This window comes from Mastomys coucha, unplaced genomic scaffold (genome assembly GCF_008632895.1).
Source record: "Mastomys coucha isolate ucsf_1 unplaced genomic scaffold, UCSF_Mcou_1 pScaffold21, whole genome shotgun sequence".
Taxonomy (NCBI): Eukaryota; Metazoa; Chordata; class Mammalia; order Rodentia; family Muridae; genus Mastomys; species Mastomys coucha.
Genome location: NW_022196904.1, coordinates 144,141,871 through 144,165,368, shown reverse-complemented (window position 1 = coordinate 144,165,368; position 23,498 = coordinate 144,141,871). Strand labels below are relative to the sequence as shown.

At 37.3% G+C, this 23,498-nt stretch overlaps 2 protein-coding genes across 13 annotated transcripts in view; one reads left to right on the top strand and one right to left on the bottom strand.

The window, feature by feature from the left end:
* LOC116103613 (olfactory receptor 5B2-like) overlaps positions 1–23,498 on the bottom strand; it is a 58,928-nt gene that overhangs the window by 11,075 nt on the left and 24,355 nt on the right. For 6 of the 11 annotated variants that reach the window (XR_004123512.1, XM_031389815.1, XM_031389821.1 and 3 more), the window contains one exon: positions 3,345–3,535. The exons of 4 other annotated variants lie outside the window; for them this stretch is intronic. The gene's annotated coding sequence lies outside the window, so the exon portion shown is untranslated. Of the gene's footprint in view, positions 1–3,344; positions 3,536–21,179; positions 21,201–23,498 lie in introns of those variants that run through there. One more of the 11 variants, XM_031389820.1, reaches the window with a different exon arrangement.
* The window catches only part of LOC116103614 (olfactory receptor 5B12-like), a 15,754-nt gene continuing 600 nt past the window's right edge, over positions 8,345–23,498 (top strand). The window contains exon 1 of one of the 2 annotated variants that reach the window (XM_031389828.1): positions 8,345–9,226. In XM_031389828.1, coding sequence (XP_031245688.1) covers positions 8,345–9,226 — 882 coding nt within the window. Of the gene's footprint in view, positions 9,290–23,498 lie in introns of those variants that run through there. The other variant, XM_031389827.1, reaches the window with a different exon arrangement.

Sequence of the window (23,498 nt, the reverse complement as noted above, 5' to 3'; positions counted from 1 at the left end):
ACTGTTGACATGGTGAAGAGGCGCTTACAGAGAGGAACCAAGTGTGGCAGTTCCAACCAGCCAGCAACTGAACAAAGCAGAGGAGATGCTTGGAGCCAACCATCAGGCTGAACTCAGGGAACCTGGTAGGGGAGCTGGCAGAAGATCTGGAGGAGCTGAGGGGGATTACAACCTCATTGGAAGAACAACATAGGCTGGCCTGGCCATCCAGTTCTCCCAGAGACTAGACCACCAACCAAAGGATCTTTGGCTCCAGATACATATGTAGCCGAGGATGGCCTTGCCTGACAACGAAGGGAGGGGAGGTCATTGGTCTCAGCATGGATTGATACCCCAGAGTAGGAGAATGCTGGAGAACTGGGGTAGGAGAGTATCGGGGAGTGGGGCACTCTCATACAGGCAGAAGGGAGGGGGAAGTGCAAATGTGGATGGGGTGGCAGAGGGGCAATAAGTATGTGGGAAATCATGGGAAGGGGGTTTCATGGAGGGGATGACCAGGAAGTGGGATATCATTTGAGATGTAAATGAATGGAATGATTAATAATAATAAAAGAAAGAAAATAAAAAAGAATTAAACAAAACGCCAAACAGAAAGAAGAGTGCAAAAAAGAAGCCTGGGGAAGAGCACATATATTTATAATTTCTTGCTCTCAGCCTTTTTTTTTTCTTAATATCTCTTTTTTTTCTTTTCTTTTATTTATTTATTTATTTTTATTAGATATTTTCTTTATTTACATGTAAATTTCTCCTTTCCCAGTTTCCCCTCCAAAAAACAAAGAAACAAACAAAAACAACAAAAACAGACCCCTGCTGCCTCCCCCTTCCCCATGCCTGCCACCCCGCCCTCTCCCACTTTCTGGCCCTGGCATTTCCCTACACTGGGGCACAGAACCTTCACAGGGCTGAGGCCCTCTCCTCCTATTGCTGATCGAATTTGCAATCCTCTACTATACACATGCTGCCAGAACAATCAGACCCCTCCATGTGCAGTCCTTGGTTGGTGGTTGAGACCCTGGGAGCTCTGAGGGTACTAGTTAGTTCATATTGTTGTTCGTCCTAAGGGGCTGCAAACCCCTCAGCTCCATTGGTCCTTTCTCCAACTCCTTCACTGGGGACCATGTACTCAGATCGATGGATGGCTGTGAGCCTCTACATCTGTATTAGTCAGGTACTGTCAGAGCCTCTAGGAGATAGCTATATTTAGGCTGGCTTGCCCTTCCTTCAGTCCCTGCTCCATAGTTAATCTCTGCAACTCCTTCCGTGGCTATTTGGTTCCCCCTTTTTAAGGCTCTCAGCCTTCTTTAGTATCCATTGCTAGTAGAATCACCCTAAATAAGCCAAATATTTTCCTTTTAGCCACTAAGTTAATAAAACATATCTCATTCCTTTCTAACGTAAAGAATAGTTCAAATAAACATATTTGATGTTTAACTGTCTCTTGGAACTCTTTAAGTCTTATATATATGAGAGGATAAAGTAATTTACCAGTAAATAGGGTTGTGTTATAATTATGGAAAGGACAAGAAGGCTGAGTGTTGAGAAGTATGTATACTGATCTTAGCTTCATAACGGATGTCCTTGAGCTGAAGGAGAAAGTAACACATGTCCCCATTCTTCACTGAGAAGCAAGCTCTGATTGATAACCACTTGTAAATGAATATTTTCTTTCCTCCATGGAGTCCCTCTGGGAAACATATTATTCTGAAGACTACCTGTCCAGCTGTAGATGGCCAATAGAAAATGAATTCAGCCGGATGTGGTGGCACACGCCTTTAATCCCAGCACTTGGGAGGCAGAGGCAGGCAGATTTCTGAGTTCAAAGCCAGCCTGGTCTACAGTGAGCTCCAGGACAGGCAGGACTATACAGAGAAACCCTCTTGACAAACAAACAAACAAAAAGTTACTGAGGGGGCTGGAAAGAGGTTGTGGGGAGGGAAGCATGATCTGGTATTGGGTTGTGAAAAAGGACTGAAGTCCTGAGAGCCAGCAGAAAGAATGGAACCAGGCAACCTCAGGAGGTACGATATTGGGGGGATCCTCCAGAATGTACCAGAGACCTGGGAGGTGAGAGACTCTCAGGACTCAAAGGGAGGGACCGAAGATGTGATGCCCTATATTGAGAAGACAGAACTTGTAGAGCCCACCTCCAGCAGAAAGACAGGGCATCAAGTGAGGGGTGGGGTTGCCATCCCACAGTCAAAACTCTTAATCTATAATTGTTCCCGTCTGAAAGAACTGCAGGGATGGAAATGGAGAGGAGCCTGAGGAAACAAAGGTACATCAACAGGCTCAAAGTGGTATCCAGCTTAAGGAGAAGCCCCAAGACCTGACACTATTACAGAGGCTTTGGAGCACTCACAAAAAGGGACCTGTCATGACTGCCCTCGGAAAGACCCAACAAGCAGCTGAAAGAGTCAGATGCAGATATTTGCACCCAACAGAAACTACTGACCCCTGTGGTTGAATTAGGGGAAATCTGGAAGAAACTGAGGAGGAGGGCATCCCTGTAGGAGGACCAGCAGTCTCAATTAACCTGGACCTCCAAGATCTCTCAGACACTGGATTATCAACCACGCAGCATACACCAGCTGATATGAGGCCTCCAACTCATATACAGCAGAGGACTGCCAGGTCTGGTTTCAGTCAGAGATCTGCCTGGGCTAGGATCTCAAAAGCCTGGAGGCTCCAGGGAGTGGGGAGGTCTACTGGAGTGGGGAATGGGGACATCCTCATGGAGACAGGGCCTGTGGAATAGTCGGGAGGCAGACTGGGAGGGGAACAAAATCTGGAGTTTAAAATAAATAAATAAATAAATAAATAAATACAAAATGTATCTTATTGTATTCTATTTTTAAATTAATATAATTTATATTTTTCATCTTTCTTTTACCCTACAGGCTTTTGGGGTATATGTTATGGCGTCCAGTGTAGTGTTTTTATGGACATTCTGTATGTATAAATGAATATGTCTCAGTTTTTTGTGCTTCTTATGATGAATGTTTTGTACTTATTATAACCACTGTACTTGAGCACCACAATTGCAAGGAACATTTCTTAGTTTGTTAAGTCTCACAAACTTAGTAGTAAGTCACAGCATTGTGGTTTAAACTGGGGAGCATAAAATAACACATTGACATTTCTTCTCAAAAGTTAAATAATACCAGTTAAAGGAAGCATACAAGTACTGTACACACAAAATATAAATTCCTGTCCCATAACCTGAAATTCAAATTGAAATCCTATAATTCTTTCATTACCAATAGATTTGTCTAAATAATTACTGAAAATAGTCCTGTGATATTCATCAATAGCCAGAGTTGGAATCCCATAGAAATGTTAATTACCTTCTCCCCAGTTGTCTGAGATAAAAGCTTGATGAAGTCCTCTTGACATGTTTTTCCTATGAGGGTTTCATGACTACAGATCTCTCTCTTGACATGTTTTTCCTATGAGGGTTTCATGACTACAGATCTCTCTCTTGGTTGCAGCTTTCTAACATGTGACATCTTCAATGGCCTCTCACTAAAGGGAATAGCTGTAACAAGAGCCTCTATTACATATTTTTATTCATCTCACTAGTAACAGTTGTCTAGGATCAATAATTAATTTTTCCCCAAATGGGATGTTAATAAAAGCATGTTCCCTGGGGGAATATAACAGTGGTATTATTCATTTGGATAAAACAGTAAGCACACCTTACCACATATGAGAAATGGTGAAGAGTATTTTTTTGTCACACCAGGTATCCTTCAGAGCAGGTGTTCTATAACCTGTCTATTACTTTTTTATGGATTAGTATATTATGCAATTTAAAGAGCTCAGATAATATATCTAAGAAGGAAAACCAGAAGATGTAGGACTAGAGCTTGGGATAGAAGGTTGCAAAGCCAGCTGTGTTATTTTTCTTTCATTTGGACATCTTTAACTTCTGTGTCAAACACTAAGTAAGAGTCTCCAAATATATTTTCTTACCCTCAAGGACTAAAATATGAATTTTGTATGAAGGTGCCCCGTTTGCATGCTGCATTACTCAGGAAAGAAGGTAAGCCTCTGGGTCAGACCTGTAAGTAACCCTAATGACCTTGAGGACAAAAGTAACCAGAGACTACATCATATGAGCTCAGCCATTTTTCCACTGACTCACTAGAGATTACATGGTAGTGTTTTATATATTGCTATACTTTGTATCAGAGACAATTAGAGGCTGTATGCTCAAATCCAGTGGTGATACTGTAAAAAAAAATCATATGTATTTATCATGATATAAGAGAGTTATTAGAGCATGGGTCTCTGCTTTGCTAAAAATTAATTTTTTATTTAAAACTACTATAATCTTGGTTGGCTCTTTTAGGGAAAATGTAAATATATTTTATCTTAACTAATCCCAGAGTTGATGAGAAGATCAGACAGAATAACACTGTAAAATATTACTACAATCAGGAAAATCTTAGTAATACTTTTTAAAGGAGGGGTAATTAATGAATGATAACATTTCAAACTTAAGAACAAGTTATAAAATGCTCAGAAAGAGTTGTAAAATTATATCAGATGTCACTATGATATTAAGAAGGTCTAAACTGAGGCTCTACTTCTAGCCATAGAGACTTAGCTGGTATAAGACTTAAGTCTTAGAAATAAGACTTACTAACCACTACACAGACAGAGCAATTCTAAATCACCATTTCACAAGTTAAAAAAAGTAAATAAATCATCATGATCTTCTTGGCAAATAAAAAATAAGGATAAAGCTCAATATTTATTAGTCTCAACACTTCAGTCTGAAAAATCCCAACATTTGGAAATGTGTTATGCGCATTATTGGGGACCAAGAAATCAGCACAATTCTCATACCCAAGGCAGACACAGTGCTTATTTTGGTTGTGAGCCTAGCCTTTAACGGCTGAGCCATCTCTCCAGCCCGACACAGTGCTTATTAAGAGAATGAAGAAGTGGACAGCACCTAGGACTTTATACAGCTTATTCATTTTTGTTTTTTAAAAAAGTTATCCAAAGGTTATAGAGTGAGCAGGGCACTCCTAATATTTGTTTTTATACAACTAAGACTCAGAAAGACAGATCACTTGCTCAGAGTTGCATTTAAAACATTCCCATGCATTGCGTATATTTCCTTGAGTCATTTTATTTTCTATCAGACTCCTTTTATAAAAATCAAATAATACAGGCTGGAGACACGACTCAGCAGTTATGACTGCTTTTTCAGAGGTCCTGCATTCAATTCCCAGCAACCACATGGTGGCTCACAACCATCTGTAATGGGATCCGATGCTCCCTTCTGGTGTGTATGAAGACAGCTACAGTGTACTCATATACAATAAATAAATAAATAAATAAATAAATAAATAAATAAATAAGACTGAAAAATTAACTAGTACTGAAACAGATGTTTCTCACAGAAGATACAATAAAATTGATTAAATAAAATGATTAAGTTGTATGGAACATCTCATTACTGCAGTTGCATGTTGTGAGTCATCATGTGAGTGCTAGGAACTGAACCTACATCCTCTACGAGAGCAGCTAGTGGTTTTAATCCCAAATCAATTCTCCAGTTCCCACTTCAAATTTCTAAAATACTTTGGTAAAAGACCTTTACAGAAAAAAGCAAATTCAAACTTTATTTATAAATATTCTTGATTTATAAATAAGTAGAGACTCCAAAACAGGTATGACTTAAACAGACTTCTATATTTTGTTATTCAATTCCCATTAGTGACAATGGGCATTAAAAATTGGACATTTATAAAATATTTTTTAAATTGCCCATTGATAAGGATTCTGCACATGACAGAAAATATATTTCTCTTTGTAGGTGTGGGTTACCTCCCTAGGGATAATTGTGTCCATCTCCACCCACTTACAAACTTTTATAATTTCATTTATTTTGTGTTTTATCTTATTGAAGGTTTCTTGTATTCTGAGAACAGAAAGATGATGATACAAAATAAAGACTCTCGTACATTTTAAGTATTACAAAAATAAAGACATGTATTGGATATATATATTATTTGCATTTTATCATCCACCTTATACTCGTTTAACCAAATAAGGTGCAAATATGTAAGTTTATATCCATGATCACCAAAATGTAAATGAATTCTTGTGCTTTACACAAATGAGTTTGTTATTCACCTACAAAGAGAGAAATTTTTCATGAAAAATGAGAAGAAACTATCTGAAGGATAGAAAGATAGGAGAGTATATGAAAAATAGAAATGGCATGAATTTTGTCAGCAAACTTTAAATTTTGCTTCATCTGGAAGCTCCATCTTGTGTATTAACTGCTTCTGAAATAAAGATAAGCAAAGTACTTTGATTGGATCACAATGTATAATATATGTTTATATAATGTAGTTCAATTTTGGATCATAACTTTGGTCAGAAAAAGTTTATGGGAAAATTTGTATTCATATACCTAATAAATACATTCATGGACATTATGTAGCTGGCATTTGCATCCAAATGTTTCTGACCTAGAGATGAACTGTGATCAGGAATCCAGGATACCTAGTTGTGAAAGTAAAATAGATTTACTAGAAAAATGAAATTTTTATTGAGTATATTCAATAATTCTTAATATAGAAGTTAATGTTTTCTGTCTGTGGTAAAAGGCATGTCACTAATTAAAGTTAATTTCATTCTCTTAAAACATCCTTCCTTATTATATGCTTTTTATATGGCTGGACATATGTGGAATAAAGTGAAATGAGAGTAAAATTAAGTAAATTTTGCAATACGTATGAAAGAATTAATGATATGAATGTGTATATACTACCAAAACACTTATGTTTAAATCCTAACCTCTATATTAATGATATTCCAATGCAGAGCCACTAGGAGATGTACATGGTATAGATACAATGAGAGAAGACCTCATGTGACTGGAGTTGGCTTCTGTAAAAAACAAACATCCAAGAGATAAGACCTTCTATCACAAAGCACCAGGAGGCATGTATAAGCTAGGAAGTAGGACCTTAGAACATACCACTGTTCCTGAGCCTACACAATATGAAGAAATAAATTGATGTCATTTAGATTCTGTCTACAGTAAAAAGAATTAACCTAAAATTTTCAAAGCCCACAGTTTCATTAACCACACACCCAAACAAAGATGAAACCTGAACAAAGCACAACAAAAAATCAGACAATGAATGAAAGGTATGTATTTCCAACTATTGCATATAACCCTGACTAAATTAATACATTAAATAATTCTAGATTAGTGAAAAAATTATTTTTGCTTGCTTTGAAACTTCAAATACAGACTTTGTGCTTTTCTGGGGAGCAATTGATCTGGCAGTCTTATCAAAGACTTTTTAAATTATTTTTATTAGATTTTTCTTTATTTACATTTCAAATGATAACCCTTTTCCCAGAATCCCCTCTGAAAAAAAAAAACCTATTCCCTCCCCCTCCCCTGCTCCCCTGCTCACCACCCTCTGCTGCTTCCTGGACCTGGTATTCCCCTACACTGGGGCATAGTACCTTCATGGGACCAAGGGCCTCTCCTCCCATTGATGACTGACTAGGCCATACTCTGCTACATATGCAGCTGGGACCATTGAGTCCCACCATGTGTACTCTCTTGTGGGTGGTTTAGTCCCTGGGAGCTCTGAGGTTACAAGTTAGTTCATATTGTTGTTCCTCTTAAGGGACCGCAAACCCTTCAGGTCCTAGGATCCTTTCTCTAGTTCCTTCATTGGGGACCCTGTGCTCAGTCAAATGGAGGCTGTGAGCCTCTACTTCTGTATTAATCAGGCACTGGCAGAGCCATTCAGGAGACAGCTGTATCAGGTTCCGGTCAGTCAGCACTTGCTGACATCCACAGTAGTGTCTGGGTTTGGTAATTGAATATGGGAAGGATTCCCAGGTGGGGCAGTCTCTGGATTATCCTTTCTTCAGTCTCCGCTACATAGTTGGTCTCTGCAACTCCTTCCATGTGTATTTTGTTCCCCCTTCTAAGAAGGATCAAGGTATCCACACTTTGGTCTTTCTTCTTGAGTTTCTTGTGGTTTGTGGATTGTATCTTAGGTATTCCAAACTTCTGAAGCTCAAAGACTTTTTTTATAAGACACAATTCAGTCATATGTGGAGTTACTAGATTGAGAGATACATCATCTCTTCTAAACATAGTATGATCTACTTCTAATTTAAACATTAATTTTGCTGCCACAGCCTGCTTGGATCAGAGTGTTGAAAGGGAAGATTGGCACTCTGAAGGAAGGCACAGAGAGGACAGACAGAAAGGACCAGCAAGCTCCTCTCCATTCTCATTCTTACTTCTTACTTCCTTTCTCTTTGCTACAGGGCAACCACATAGTCCCCAATGGAGAACAGTACAGAGGTGACTGAGTTCATTCTTGCAGGAATAACAGATGACCCAGAGCTCCAGATACCACTGTTCATTGTCTTTCTTCTCATCTACCTCAGCACTGTGCTTGGGAACCTGGGAATGGTAGGGTTGATTCTGCTGGACTCACACCTCCACACTCCCATGTACCTTTTCCTCAGTCACTTATCTCTGGTGGACTTTGGTTATTCTTCAGCTGTCACTCCCAAAGTAATGGCAGGTCTCCTTTCAATAGACAAAACGATAACCCACAATGCTTGTGGCACCCAGTTCTTCTTCTTCGTGGGATTTATAACCACAGAAAGCTTTCTCTTGGCTGCCATGGCTTATGACCGCTATGCAGCAGTGTGTAAGCCCCTGCATTATACCACCACCATGACCACAAATACATGTGCTTGTCTGACCACAGGCTCCTATGTTTGTGGCTTCCTGAATTCCTCTATCCACACTGGGAACATTTTCAAACTCTCCTTCTGCAAGTTCAATGTGATAGACCACTTTTTCTGTGATGCTCCGCCTCTCCTGGCCATCTCCTGCTCAAACACCGCCATCAGCGAGATGGTGATTTTCTTTGTGGTGGGTTTTAATGCTCTTTTTGCTATTGTGGTCATAACAATCTCCTATCTGTTTATATTCATCACTATTCTGAGGATGCGTTCATCTGAAGGACGCCAGAAGGCCTTTTCCACATGTGCTTCTCACCTCACTGCAGTCTCCATCTTCTATGGCACTGTCATCTTCATGTATTTACAGCCCAGCTCCAGTCACACCATGGGCACTGACAAGATGGCATCTGTATTCTACACTATGATCATTCCCATGCTGAACCCTTTGGTCTACAGCCTGAGGAACAAAGAAGTTAAGGGTGCATTCAAAAAAGCTGTAGAGAAGGCAAAATCTGCCATAACATTCATATTTTAGTTTTACAACAAATCCAGTTTTGTTCACTTTCTTAATGTATGCAGAAAATTAACTATCCAGTCCATTGAGTTGTAATTATTAAAATAATTTCCAGTTATTAAATAAAAATACCAGAACCAATGGATTAAGAACAATCACTCACCAAGGCAGAATACTAGATTTAAAAATTCATTTTAAATGGATATGGTCAAATCCACTATTTCATGCTCATATCCACTCTTGTATGTATGTATGCACTGCACATGCATCTCTCTTTAATGAGAAACCCTTACTTGCTATAAAAAGAATCATGGTTAGTATCAAGAACATACAAAGCTATAAAAAATAATAATAAACACCACAGCCAGGCAGTGGTGGCACACACCTTTAACTCCAGCACTTGAGAGACAGAGGCAGGTGGATTTCTGAGTTCAAGGCCAGCCTGGTCAACAGAGTGAATTACAGGACACCCAAGGCTACACAGAGAAACTTTGTCTCAAAAGTAAATAGAAAAAAAATAATAAACATCAATAAAATTAATTACCCAATTTAAAACCATGGCATGGAACTAAAAAAAATTCACAAAAGAAGCAACATAATTTGCTATAGAATATTCTTCAGATGTTCAAATTCTTTTGATGAGGAAAATTCAGATTAACAGTACTTTGAGTTTTCATCATACTCCTGTCAGAAAGGCTAAAGAAAGCAAAAAGATAACAAATTCTGCGATCCATATATGGAAAAGGATCACTTTTGCACTGTTATCGGAAGTGAAAACTGGTGTGGTCACTATGGAAATAAGTGTAAAAGTTACTGCAAATGTGTGAAATAGATCTACAATATAAACCAACTATACTGGCCCTGACCTATTTCCAAAGGACTCTGTATTCTACCGATATACTCACTCATCTCTTTGATGTTACTCAGTTAAATATCAGGAAATGGGGACAGCTTAGATGCTCATCAACTGAACAATGCATAAAGAAACTGTAAAATACATATATAATGGAGTACTATTCAGCTGTAAGAAAATTAAACAATTAATGTCACAGAAAAATGGTATGGCTGGAAATGATCATAATAAATTAGGTAATCCAGAGTCAGAAAGATAAACACAGACTATTGTCTTTAATATATATATTCTATATTTGAATATTTAGATGTGCATGCTTAAATTGGAGTGTCTAGGAAATTAGTAAGAGGCCATAATGTGGTGGGAGGTGATTTAAATAAAGAGAATAGAATATACATAGTCTGAAGAGGAGAAAATATTGGAAAAAGAAGAGTCAATTGAATGAGAGATGGGAGAACAGAAAAAGGAATCAACAAATACGGGGAAAAATAACTGATATTATGTTTTGAAAATGTCATATGAAGGCAACTACTATAAAAGTAGTAGAAGAGTCTCCTAAAATGATACATATGTGTATACATCATATTAATATATTTTAAAAAGTTTAAATGTAGTTGCTCTGTAACAAGGGGACAATCCCTCTCCCAGATATCATAGACTAACAATTACTCTTTGTTAGCCTTCATAACTTGGAACTAAGACCCTACAACTGAAAACATACCATACTAGAATCATATGACATAGAAAAATCAATCTAGTATCAACCTAAAAGCTTCATCTCTACTCTCTAGCTTTCAGAGTGCTGAAAGATGCTATTTACACTATTGGAGTAGAAAACTATTCAACAATAGTGCCAATTTGTTATCCCAAGCTTCTGGAAAGACATATCCATTGATGCAATAGTGATATGACTTGTGTAAAAACAACTAATCCCCTTCTTTGGGGATGTAAAGCCCAGTTACAAAGTATAAATTGTGTCTAGTACCATTCACTGGGCCAAGAAAGCATGGCTGACTAGGTCATAAGCCCTAGGTGGAATGCCAATTCTATTATTCTGCTAAATTGACATATAGTATTAATCTACACACTAAGGTCTTATTTTTATAACCATAGATTGGTGTATCCTTTAACTCTCATCAGAACATTTTTTCTAGTGATAATGGTTAATTCAAACATAATTAATTACAAGCAGAAAATAAGAGACTGCAGAACACTTAGCTCTGGGTGGGACATGTATCATCATAGTCATATCTCCAAAGCCCAAGGTTCCTCATAGAAAGGTGGTGGAAAGATGCAGTTAAAGTTTATTGGAAAATAGTATTTACTGGATATAACACGACTGATATACATATAAACTTATAGCAATGTGACTTCATATAAAAGAGCAAAGCAGCCAAAAACCCAGCATGAAAGAAGGGGGTGATCATAATATTCTACTCCTAGCTGAGTAGCTTTTGGCAATGTGACTGCTCAGGGTGGAGCATTGAGATTTCTTCAGGAATGTAGACCTTGAAAGACTGCTCGTGTTCAAGTAGACAATCCTATACTCACACACATGCTGGCCAGAAGTAAGCAGGCTCAGTTAATTTAAGAAGGAGGCCTCATAAAATTTAAATGAAAAAAAAAGGAATAGGAGGATACAGAATAATTGGAAAGGAGGAAATTAGGGAGGGTTTGAGCAAATAATACTCTATATTGTGAAATTCTCAATAAAAAATTAATATTTTTAAGTAAATCTCTTTATAGAGGTACTTGTTTTATAACACAAACCCCCATAATGGTGAAACATTATATAAAGCCAATATGTTTATTTGATCACTTTAATAGAGAAAATGTATGAATATGAACATAATTAGTTATATTTAAGTAAAATACCTCAAAAATAATACCTAACTATTATTATCAAACATCAAGAACTTTATTGTTATCAATAACATAATGTAATAAGTTAATAAATAAACAAAGCTTGTCAGCTTCCCTAAAGATACCATAGCCTGAAGCCATCCCAGAAGTTCTGGTGCATGCAGGGAAATAGGTAAGGGTCCCTCCCAAAGGCCCACAGCGGTTGGGATACCGGGGAGTCCAGTGGACTTGGGACCCATGATGCCCCAAATTCCGCTCCCCTTCTGGCCAGTGCATTCTGCAGAGACAGATTGCTAGCTTGTCTGTTCCCCTGACAACACCACAGCCTGAAGGCCACCAGGAGTTCCACTGCACAAGGAGCAACTGGGCAATTGATACCACAATCTGAAGACCTCCCACATGCTCCACTAAATGCAGGGCAACTGAACTGACAGTCTGAAAGCCTCCCTGGAGTTCTGCTGCATATAGAGCAACAGAACCCACAGTCTGAACAGCTACACACAGGACAACAGTTTGACTGCTCCTCTGAAGGTTTCCCAGGAGATGTGCTGCAGTCAGGGCAACAGATCAATCAGCAGCTTCTCTGCACCTCTGAAGACCTCACAGTCTTCAGAAGGCATAGCAGAAACAGCAGAGCTGCCTCTTTGTAAATACTGGGAGCAGTGCAGCTGCAGAAGTATTCCTGCAGGAGGACCTAATTGAGGACTGCCTGAGAGAGCAAGGATTGCTGGTACAAATAATGCCAGCCAATCAGGAACTGCTGCTTAGAATAAATACTTGCTTGGAACCAATGGGGGCATGGATAGAGGGTATTAAAGGAGCTTGCAGCAGTGTTCAGACAAGCTTGCTGGGGCATTCTAACATGTTCCCAGAGTCTGTGTCCTTGACTCAGTTCCAACTCACCCCCAAACCTCAAGAACCAGTAGGGTCGAGCTGAGAACTATCCAGGGCACAGGCAACAGGAAAGCCTCCCAGAAGAGCCACTGTGGCCAGGGAAAGAAGTCACCAGTGTACACGCCCTTCTGAAGACCCCACAATCTAAAGGTCCCAAGGGAGGTCTGCTGCAGCCAGGGCCACAGGCTTACCAGGAGAACTGAAGCAATCCAGGGACAAAAGAGGCAGACCCCAAACAGAGACACACAGACAGGCAAACATTAGGGATAACTAGGTGGCAAGAGGCAAGCACAAGACCATAACCAACAAAAGTCAATGTACATGGACAGAAATGAAAGCCTAGGCTACTATTCCCCAGCAAAACTATCAATCAACATAGATGAAGAAATAAAAATATTCCATTACAAAACCAAATTCAAACAATATCTGTCTACTAATACAGAAAAGTCTTCCAAGAAAATAGTCCCAAGAAACAAGCTGAAGTTGTCACCCTAATATCCAAATAAAATAGATATTCAACCAAAAGTTATCAAGCGAGATGAGGAAGAATACTTCATATTTATCAAAAGAAAAACCCACCAGGAGAAAGTTTAAATTCTGAACATCTATGCCCCAAATACAAGGGTACCCACATTCATAAAAGAATCTTTACTAAAGCTCAAAACACACTTTGAACACCACAAAGTAATAGTGGGAGATTTCAACACCCAACTCTCACTAATGGACAGGTCATTGAAACAGAAACTAAACAGAGACACAGTGAAAAGAATAGAGGTTATGAAAAAATGGATTTAACAGATATCTACAGAACATTTCACCTTAAAACAAGACAATACCTTCTCAGCACTTCATGGTACCTTCTCCAAAATTGACCATATAACTGGTCAAAAAACAAGCCTCAACTGGCATAACAAGGTTCAAATAATCCCATGCATCCTATCAGATTACCATGAACTAAGGATGGTCTTCAGTAAAAATAAAAGCAACAGAAAACCCACATATCTATGGAAACCGAACAACTCTCTACTTAATGATAACTTGGTCAGAAAAGAAATAAGAAAGAAATTAAAGACTTATGGAATTCAATGAAAATGAAGACACAGCACACCCAAACTATTAGACACAATGAAAGCAGTGCTAAGAGAAAAATTTATAACACTAAGTGCCCTAATAAAGAAATTGGAGAGAGCCAGGCAGTGGTGGCACACGCCTTTAATCCCAGCACTTGGGAGGCTGAGGCAGGCGGATTTCTGAGTTTGAGGCCAGCCTGGTTTACAGAGTGAGTTCCAGAACAGCCAGGGCTACAGAGAGAAACCCTGTCTCAAAAAAAAAGTAAAAGAAAGAAAGAAAGAAAGAAAGAGAGAGAGAGAGAGAGAGAGAGAGAGAGAGAGAGAGAGAAAGAAAGAAAGAAAGAAAAAGAAAAAGAAAAAGAAATTGGAGAGAACCTACACTAGTAAATTACCAACACACCTGGTAGCTCTAGAAAAAATAAAGCAAACACACACAAGAGGAGTAGACAGCTGGAAATAGTCAAACACAGGGCCAAATTAGACCAAATAGAAACAAAAAGAACTATACAAAGAATCAACAAAAACAAAAGCTGGTTCTTTGAGAGATTCAAAAAGATAGATAAACCCCTAGTCAAAGTAACTAAAAAGTCTAGAGATAGGATTCAAATTAACAAAATCATAACAGAAGCTAAGGAAATCCAAAACATCATCAGATCCTACTATAAAAGCCTATACTCAACAAAACTGGAAATTCTAGATGAAATTGATGATTTTCTAGACAGACACCACATACCAAAGTTAAATTAAGAAATGTAAACTATCTAAACAGGCCCACATCCCCTAAGAAAATGGAAGACATTAAAAAAAAAAATCCCAACCAAAAAATCACGGGGGCAGATGGCTTTAGTGCAGAATTCTATTAGACCTTCAAAAAGAGCTAATATCAATATTCCTCAAATTATTTCATAAAATTGAAACAGAAGGAAAACTAGGTAGTAAATTCTATGAAGCCACAATATGATACTTTAATTACACAAGGACCCAATTAAAAAAGAGAACTTCAGACCAATTTCACTTATAAATATCAATGCAGAATTACTCAATAATATCTTCTCAAACCAAATCCAAGAACACATCAAAACCATCATCCATCATGATCAAATAGGCTTCATCCCAGGGATACAGGGATGGTTCAATATATGGAAATCCATCAACATAATCCACTATATAAACAAGTTAAAAAGAAAAAATCATATAATCATCTCATTAGATGCTTAGAAAACATTTGATAAAATACAACACCCCTTCATGATAAAAGTCTTGAAAAAAATCAGGAATTCAAGGCCCATAACTAAACATAGTAAAAACAATATACAGCAAACCAGTAGCCAACATCAAAGTAAATGGAGATAAACTTGAAACAATCTCACTAAAATTAGGGACTAGACAAAGCTGCCCACTCTCTCCATACCTATTCAATGTAGTACTTGAAGTCCAAGGTAGAGCAATTAGACAACAAAGATCAAAGGGATAAAAAATTGGGAGGGAAGAAGTCAAATTATCACTATTTTCAGATGATAGGGTGATATACTTAAGTGACCCCAAAAATTCCACAAGAAAACTCCTAAGCCTGATAAACAATTTCAGCAAAGTGGCTGGACATAAAATTAATTCAAGTGAACCAGTGGCATTCCTCTACACAAAGGATAAAGAGGCTCAGAAAGAAATTAGGGAAACAACAACCTTCACAATAGTCACAAACAACATAAAACACATTGGTACTACTCTAACTAAGCAAGTGATAGAACTGTATGACAAGAACATCATGTCTCTGAAAAAAGAAATTGAAGATCACAGGAGATGGAAAGATCTTCCCTGTTTATGGATTGGCAGGATTAATATAGTAAAAATGTCCATCTTGCCAAAAGCAATCTACAAATTCAATGTATTCCCCATCAAAATTCCAACTCAATTCTTCACAGAGTTAGAAAAGGCAATATGCAAATTCATCTGGAATAACAAAAAAAAACTAGGATAGCAAAAACTATTCTCAACAATAAAATAAGTTCTAGTGGATTCACCATTCATGACCTCAAGCTGTACTTCAGAGCAATTGTGATTAAAAACAACAACAACAACAAAGAAAACTGCATGGTACTGGTACAGTGACAGGCAGTTAGATCAATGGAAAAGAATTAAAGACCCAGAAATGAACCCACACACATATGGTCACTTGATTTTGACAAGAAAGTTAAAACCATTCAGTAGAAAAAAGCATTTTCAACAAATGGTGTTGGCCCAACTGGTGGTTAGCATGTAGAAGAATGCAAATCGACCCCTTCTTATCTCCTTGTACAAAGCTCAAATCCAAGTGGATCAAGTACCTCCACATAAAACCAGATACACTGAATCTAATAGAAAAGAAAGTGGGAAAGAGCCTTGGACATGGGCACAGGGGAAAATTTCCTGAACAGAACACCAATGGTTTATGCTCTAAGATCAAGAATTGACAAATGGAACCAGCAAAATTTGCCTTCTGTAAGGCAAAGGCCATTGTCAATAGGACAAAATGGCAACCAATAGACTGGAAAAGATCTTTACCAATCCTACATCCAATAGAGGGCTAATAACCAATATTTACCCAAGAAATTAGACTCCAGAGAACCAAGAATGGGCTGCAGAGCTAAACAAAGAATTCTCAACTAAGGAATGCCAAATGGCCGAGAAGCACCTAAAGAAATGTTCATCATCCTTAGTCATCAGGGAAATGCAAATCAAGACAACCCTGAGAGTCTACCTCACACCACTCAGAATGGCTAAGATAAAAAAAAAAACTCAGGTGACAGCAGATGCTGGCAAGAATGTGGACAAAGAGGAACACTCCTACATTGTTACTGGGATTGCAAGCTAGTACAACCACTCTGGAAATCAGTTTGACAGTTCTTCAGGAAATTGGACATAGTGATACCAGAGGACCCAGATATACCACTCCTGGGTATATACCAAGAAGATGCTCCAACATATAATAAGGACACAAGCGCCACTATGTTCATAGCAATCTTATTTATAATACCCAGAAACTGAAAACAACCCAAATGTCCCTCAACAGAGGAATGGGTATAGAAAATGTGGTACATTTGCACAATGAAATACTACTCAGTTATTAAAAACAATGAATTTATCAAATTCTTAGGGAAATGATGGATCTGAAGGATATCATCCTGAGTGAGGTAACCCAATCACAAAAGAAAACATATGGTATGCACTCACTGATAAGTGGATATTAGCCCAGAATCTCAGAATGCGCAAGATACAACCCACAACCCAAAAGAAATTCAAGAAGAAGGAAGACCAAAGTGTGGATACTTCAATCCTTCTTAGGAGGGGGAACAAAATACCCATGGGAAGAATTACAGAGACAAAGTGTGAAGCAGAGACTGAAGGAATAACCATCCAGAAACTGTCCTAGCTGGGGTTCCATCCCATATGCAATCACCAAACCCAGGTACTTTTATGGATGCCAATAAGTGCTTGCTGACAGAAGCCTCATATAGCTGTCTCCAGAGAAGCTCTGCCAGTGCCTGACAAATACAGAAGTGGATGCTCACAGCCATCCATTGGATGGAGCACAGAGTCCCCAATGAAGAGCTAAAGAATGGACCCAAAAAGCTGAGGGGGAATTGTAGTCCCATAGGAAGAAAAACAACGTGAGCTAACCAGTACCCCCAGTGCTCCTAGGGACTAAACCACCAACCAAAGAGTACACATGGTAGAACTCATGGCTCCACCTGCATGTAGCAGAGGATGGCCTAGTCATTCATCAATGGGGAGAGAGGCCCTTCGTCCTATAAAAGGTTCTATGCCCCAGCGTCGCAGAATGCCAGGGCCAGGAAGAGGGAGAGGGTGGGTTGGTGAGCAGGGGCAGAGGGGAAGGAATAGGAGGGTTTCAGAGGGGAAACCAGGAAATGGGAGAACATTTGAAATGTAAATAAATAAAATATCTTATGTAAATAAATAAATAAATAAATAATGAATAAACAAATGCTCTAAAATTTTGAGTCATGTGTTTAAAATTTGGAATTTGTGTTATTTCAATTTTTCTCTGACTGGGAAAGTTTTAGGCAGCTATTTAATCCTTTTTAATTTAAAAATGTTTTATCATGCAATATATTGTGATTATTTTTCTTCCCCAACTCCTCCCATATCCTAATCATCTCCCCACTGACCAAACCTCAATAAGATAAAATATGTCAAAAAATAAAAAAGTCCTCACACAGAAAGTAATAAAAGAGTTCATTTTGTGGTGGCCATCTAATCCTGATCGTGGGGCCTGCTCTGGAATATAGTTGATATACTCAATGAGACTCCATTTCAAAAACCTAAATTTTCCTTTGTTGATGAGTATCAATCACAAATAACTTCTCAATTATGAGTGGCACTCTGTGTCCACATTTCCTTTTCAATCTTGGAGCTGAGACTCTGACTGGCGTGAAACTGTGCAAACCTTATGCGTGCAACCAGTCACTGTGAGTTCATAAGGGCATCAGTCCAGTCTCATATGGAAGACCCAGTTTCTCTGGAGTCATCCATCACCTCTGGTTCTTGCTATCTTTCTGCCTCCTCTTCCACATACACATCTGGGATCTGTGGAAGAGGTTTAATGCAGACATCTCATTTAGGAATGAGTACTCCAAAGTTTCTCACTCTCTGCACATTGCCCAGTTGTGGGTATCATTTTTTTTTAATTAATAATACTTTAATATCATCAAATGAATAAGCATTATTCAGGCAATCCATTTTACTTTATAATTTCATTCATGGTGGTTTTTTAATCTTTTATTTATTTATTTACTTATTTTAATCTCAAGATTTTATTCCCCTCCCGGTCTACCCTCTGACTGTTCCACATACCGTACCTTCCCCCCTCCCCACTGTATCCATGATGGCTCCACCGCCCCCCCAAACCCCTATCCCACCAGACCTCAGTTTTTAAGTAGATACTGAAGATCCAAATTCAGGTCCTAATATCTGTAAAGCAAGTACTTTATTTTGCTTACCATCTCTCAAATCCCTAGAAACTTAATTAATTTCAAACTTTAACTAAACTTAGTAGGATTTTTAATATGTTATTAACCTACTTAGTTGTAAGTACTGGCTTAAATGTGTGCCTAATCAAGGTTTACTTTTTAAAATGTATAATTTCTGCTTAAGCTTTACCTATATTTGAAAACCTAAAATGGCAATTAATATTAACTTACAACTACATAGAAGCAGTAGCTTATTTAATAGTCAAAAGACCATAAACAGAAAAGTATTAGATATTTTAAATTTTTAAAAGCTAGAAATAAAGATTTTTTTAAGTCTTTACCATGAAGAAATGATAAAAATTTCAGAAGACAAAGATGCTTAGCATGACTTTTAACCTTAAACAGTGCATGTGTCTACAAAAACATCACTTGATACTTCACTACAGTAATATGCACAATTAATGATTTTAACATTTGCCAGTGGAATGAATGAATTCATAAATTTATTGTTTACAAATCGCAAATATTTAAAAAGTTTAAACCAGCTTGATCCCTAAAGACCAATAATAGTTTCTTCCCTAGGAAGGCATGATGCAGAGCTTCAGGTATTCTCAAAGGAAACCTCTCCAGAGATCTCCAAGTCTTCAAATCTCTGCCCCAATCTCTGGCCCAAAACACCTGCCTAACTCCACAGCATCCCATTGTAGAAAGGACATGCTATGCCCATTGAATGTCATTCATTCCTTTGAACGGCAATAACTCTTGACTCAGGATTTGCTATCAGCCTGCAATATAATCAAGGTAAAGAGCTAAAGATAAAAATCACATTTAATGACCTTCAAATAATATGCTACGGGCCACTGTAGTTTGTCATTTATAGACAGTACATGAGAATTGAATGAGAGATGTCATTTTTTACAATGTTAATTTTATAAATATGAAAGAAGTAAGTAACTATAACAAAAGCACAGAAAAATGAATGATAATATAGAACTTGGTTTATGTAAATGTGATTTTACTTATTTAGCTCCTGCCTCACTGAGGTTGGGACTTTTGATCATTAGCTGAATGTGCTTCTCAGAAGGTACCTATCCAACATTCCATAGATGGATTCATGATTTTGGACTTACTACTGTATGGTGAATGTTCTTTCTTTTATGGAAATCCGGTAAGTATCTATATTGCATAAACACTAAAGTAAGAAGTTTAGCACATATAGAAACAGAGGGCTGTGTGGATCTGCTATGAATTCCTTGCAAAGACACGAGTGTTTTCAAACCTGCTCTTGGCGGATGATCCAGTCTGAAGTATTTGTAAATGTCTCAATATTCAATACAGAGACTTGGTGATTTATTCATCAGAGTGATTCTATCCCCCAAAATATAAACAAAGAATAAGATAGATGACACTTTGATTACTAAATGGTAACTTTATCGTGTTCTGTATATATTTTCAACTCAGTGGAAGTTGCAAAATACAAAAAAAAAATATGCAAAGGAGGGAAATAATCCATCTTGAAATATGAAACAATTCCTAAAAATGCTTGAACCTGAAATCCAATGCTTTTTGCCTCTGTCTCATACTGATTATTAAGAAAGGTATTCAATTCCTGAATCTAGACATTTTCCCCTCAAACAGTTTGTGTAATTTTAGAGCATCAATTTCCCAAATACTCAATTTTCTTGGTGATAATGTATAACACTTAACTTACATGCTACAACACTCACAGACATGTCATTCATATATTCATCCCTTATAATATACGCTAAATCTCACCTCCTTAAACCATTGAGCTGATAATTTGCTTTAAGATTGGGCTGCCTTGCCCAGCCTTGATATGTGGATATATGCCTAGTCTTATTATAACTTGTTATGTCATGTTCAGTTTATATCCATTTTAGGTCTGCTTTTTTTTCTAATGGAACACACAGGAACAATGGATCTGGGGGAGAGATGGGTGTGGCATGTAACTGAGATGAGTGATCAGTAAGTATTGTATAAGAGAGGAAAAAATAAAAACATAAAAGATAAAATAGTATTATTTCTCCAAAAGATTCCTTTCAAATAAAATACTTTCCAACATGGAAATTATCATCTAAAGAAATCTGTGAAATTACAAGTGGCCCATAATGTGAGAACAAAGCTTGTTCTCCATGACTTGTTTCTGCCAGGAAAGGAATCTGAGAAAAGATGAGATTTAATGAAAATGGGAACTTTTATCCTAACTAAACTATTGTTTCTAAGACAATTATTTTCAAACTGACCTGACTATTGAGCTCTCCTTTCATAGCAAGAGGTATCAGTCCTGGAAAAAAGCAGACTTTTAGGAAACACTGACCATTAAGATGGAACCCAGGAACAGGGTCTGCATTCTCAATTAAAACACAGCTAAACCAGGCTTACTTCTGGGACATTGATATATTAATCTCCAATAAAGGTCTCATTTCCATAAAGGGTCCACTACAAGTTATTTATTGACTTTTGTATTATATAAAATAAATGAGGAAAATAATATTCCAAGTGAGGCTACTTTTCTTTCTAAGATTTTTTTTTAGACTACAAAGTAATTATATAGTTTTCTCCTCACATTTTCTCCTTCTAAATTCTCCCATATACCATCCTTGCTCTCTGACAAATTTGTGGACACATTTTTCTACCACAAGCATGATATGGAAAAGATGTAATGGTAATTCTTGTACTTTGTAAAGTAAGAGAGCCATTACTGAAATTGAAAAGCACTAATTCTAGATATACAATTAAGCTTATCTTTATTATTAATTTGAAAAATATTTTGACTTGATATTGTTAAAAAGAGGCTAAAATAAATTCAATAGTTTAATTCTTTTAAAAAAAATTAGAAAATTTATCTGAAATAGCTGCAGGATATAGGGACAACAGTTATGTGTAAGATATAAGGATAGTCTAAGAAGCACATGAGAACCCATATGACCTCAGTGACCCAGTGTGGAACAGAGAAAAATTAAGAAAGCAAAGCTTCTATAATTTTTGAGGTTAAATTCTTAAATGTGGCATAACATACTTTGATCAAACTTAAAGACCATCACCTCATATTAGCAACAACAGTATAGCTATCACTTAATAAACTGTAGTTAAGTCATAATTTTTTGTCTTTGATTTGTTTATTTCTCCCAATAGTATCTGAAAGTGGTTATCATTTATGTCTTAAAGTTGAATGAAATAAGATCTTTGTGGAAGTTATGCCAGGACCAAGGACTCTTAAGAGATAAATAGGCACCTATTTCTCCCAGGAACCTCTGCTCTATGTCTATTAAATTTGATGACATAATATTGTTCAGAACTAACACTACAGGTCGAGTAACCTCCCCCCACCAATTTATTCTCAACATCAGCTACTCTGAGTATGCTTTCATGGTGTATCCCATGATCTCATTCATCTAAAACCCACTTGAATGTTTAAGGATTTGGTAATATGCATGCTGATGAAAATATGTACATATTTATTATATATATTTGTTTTGTACAGTGTTGGTATTAAAGAAGTTAAGATCTCATGTTCTAGATTTCATGATTTTCTTTTACCACCAAAATGAAAAAAATACATGGCAGAAGAGATTAAATTACTTTCTAATCCATTACTTTGTAGTTAACTATGAAACCCCAAAATTTTGGTGTGTTTGAACCAAAATAATGAGATCAGTTAAATTCAATTTTACCTAAGAAAATACCTAAAACCTCAAAAGCATAGGGTTAGAGCATGACACTGTCTATATCATATTACTGGTAGAAAATAGAGAAGTGACATACATAAAAACTCAGTAGTAGTTCTCGAAAAGTGAGAAGAAAGGAAGTGTCGGTTATTTCTTAAATAATAATGGAACATGGATTCATGGACAGAATTATTTATAAAAGTCATATTAATCAATTTATTAAATTCTTTATACTCCAATTAACAAATACATAAAATTTTGAAATTTTGAATTCCATTAAGAATCCTCCAATATGACGTGTATAATTGATTCACCCACATTAATGCTAAAGTCAACACTAGTTTCCTGCACTGTAGAAATACAAGTTGGCATAGCTAGTGAAGAAATGGGAGGAGTTGAGAGAAGGGGAAAGAACTTGATCAAAATATATTATATGAAAAAAAATCACTTTTAAAGAACATAGTTCATATTTTTAAGTTCAATGGAATTTTCTGGTTATCATATTTTATCTTTTTATTACTATGGAGAATATAGTGATTACAAGATGACAATAATGAAAAACAAGACAGAAGTAACACAGTTCATTCTTCTGGGACTCACTGATGACCCAGGCCTGCAGCTTCCCCTGTTTATCACCTTTCTTCTCATCTACACCATCACCCTGGTGGGAAACCTAGGGATGATCCTGCTGATTGTCCTGGACTCTCGGCTCCACACCCCCATGTACATTTTCCTTGGTAACCTATCACTGGTGGACTTCTGTTACTCTTCTGCTGTCACCCCCACAGTTATGACTGGGCTCCTAATAGGAGAAAAGGTCATTTCCTACAATGACTGTGCTGCTCAGATGTTCTTTTTTGGAGCCTTTGCTACTGTGGAGAATTTTCTGTTGGC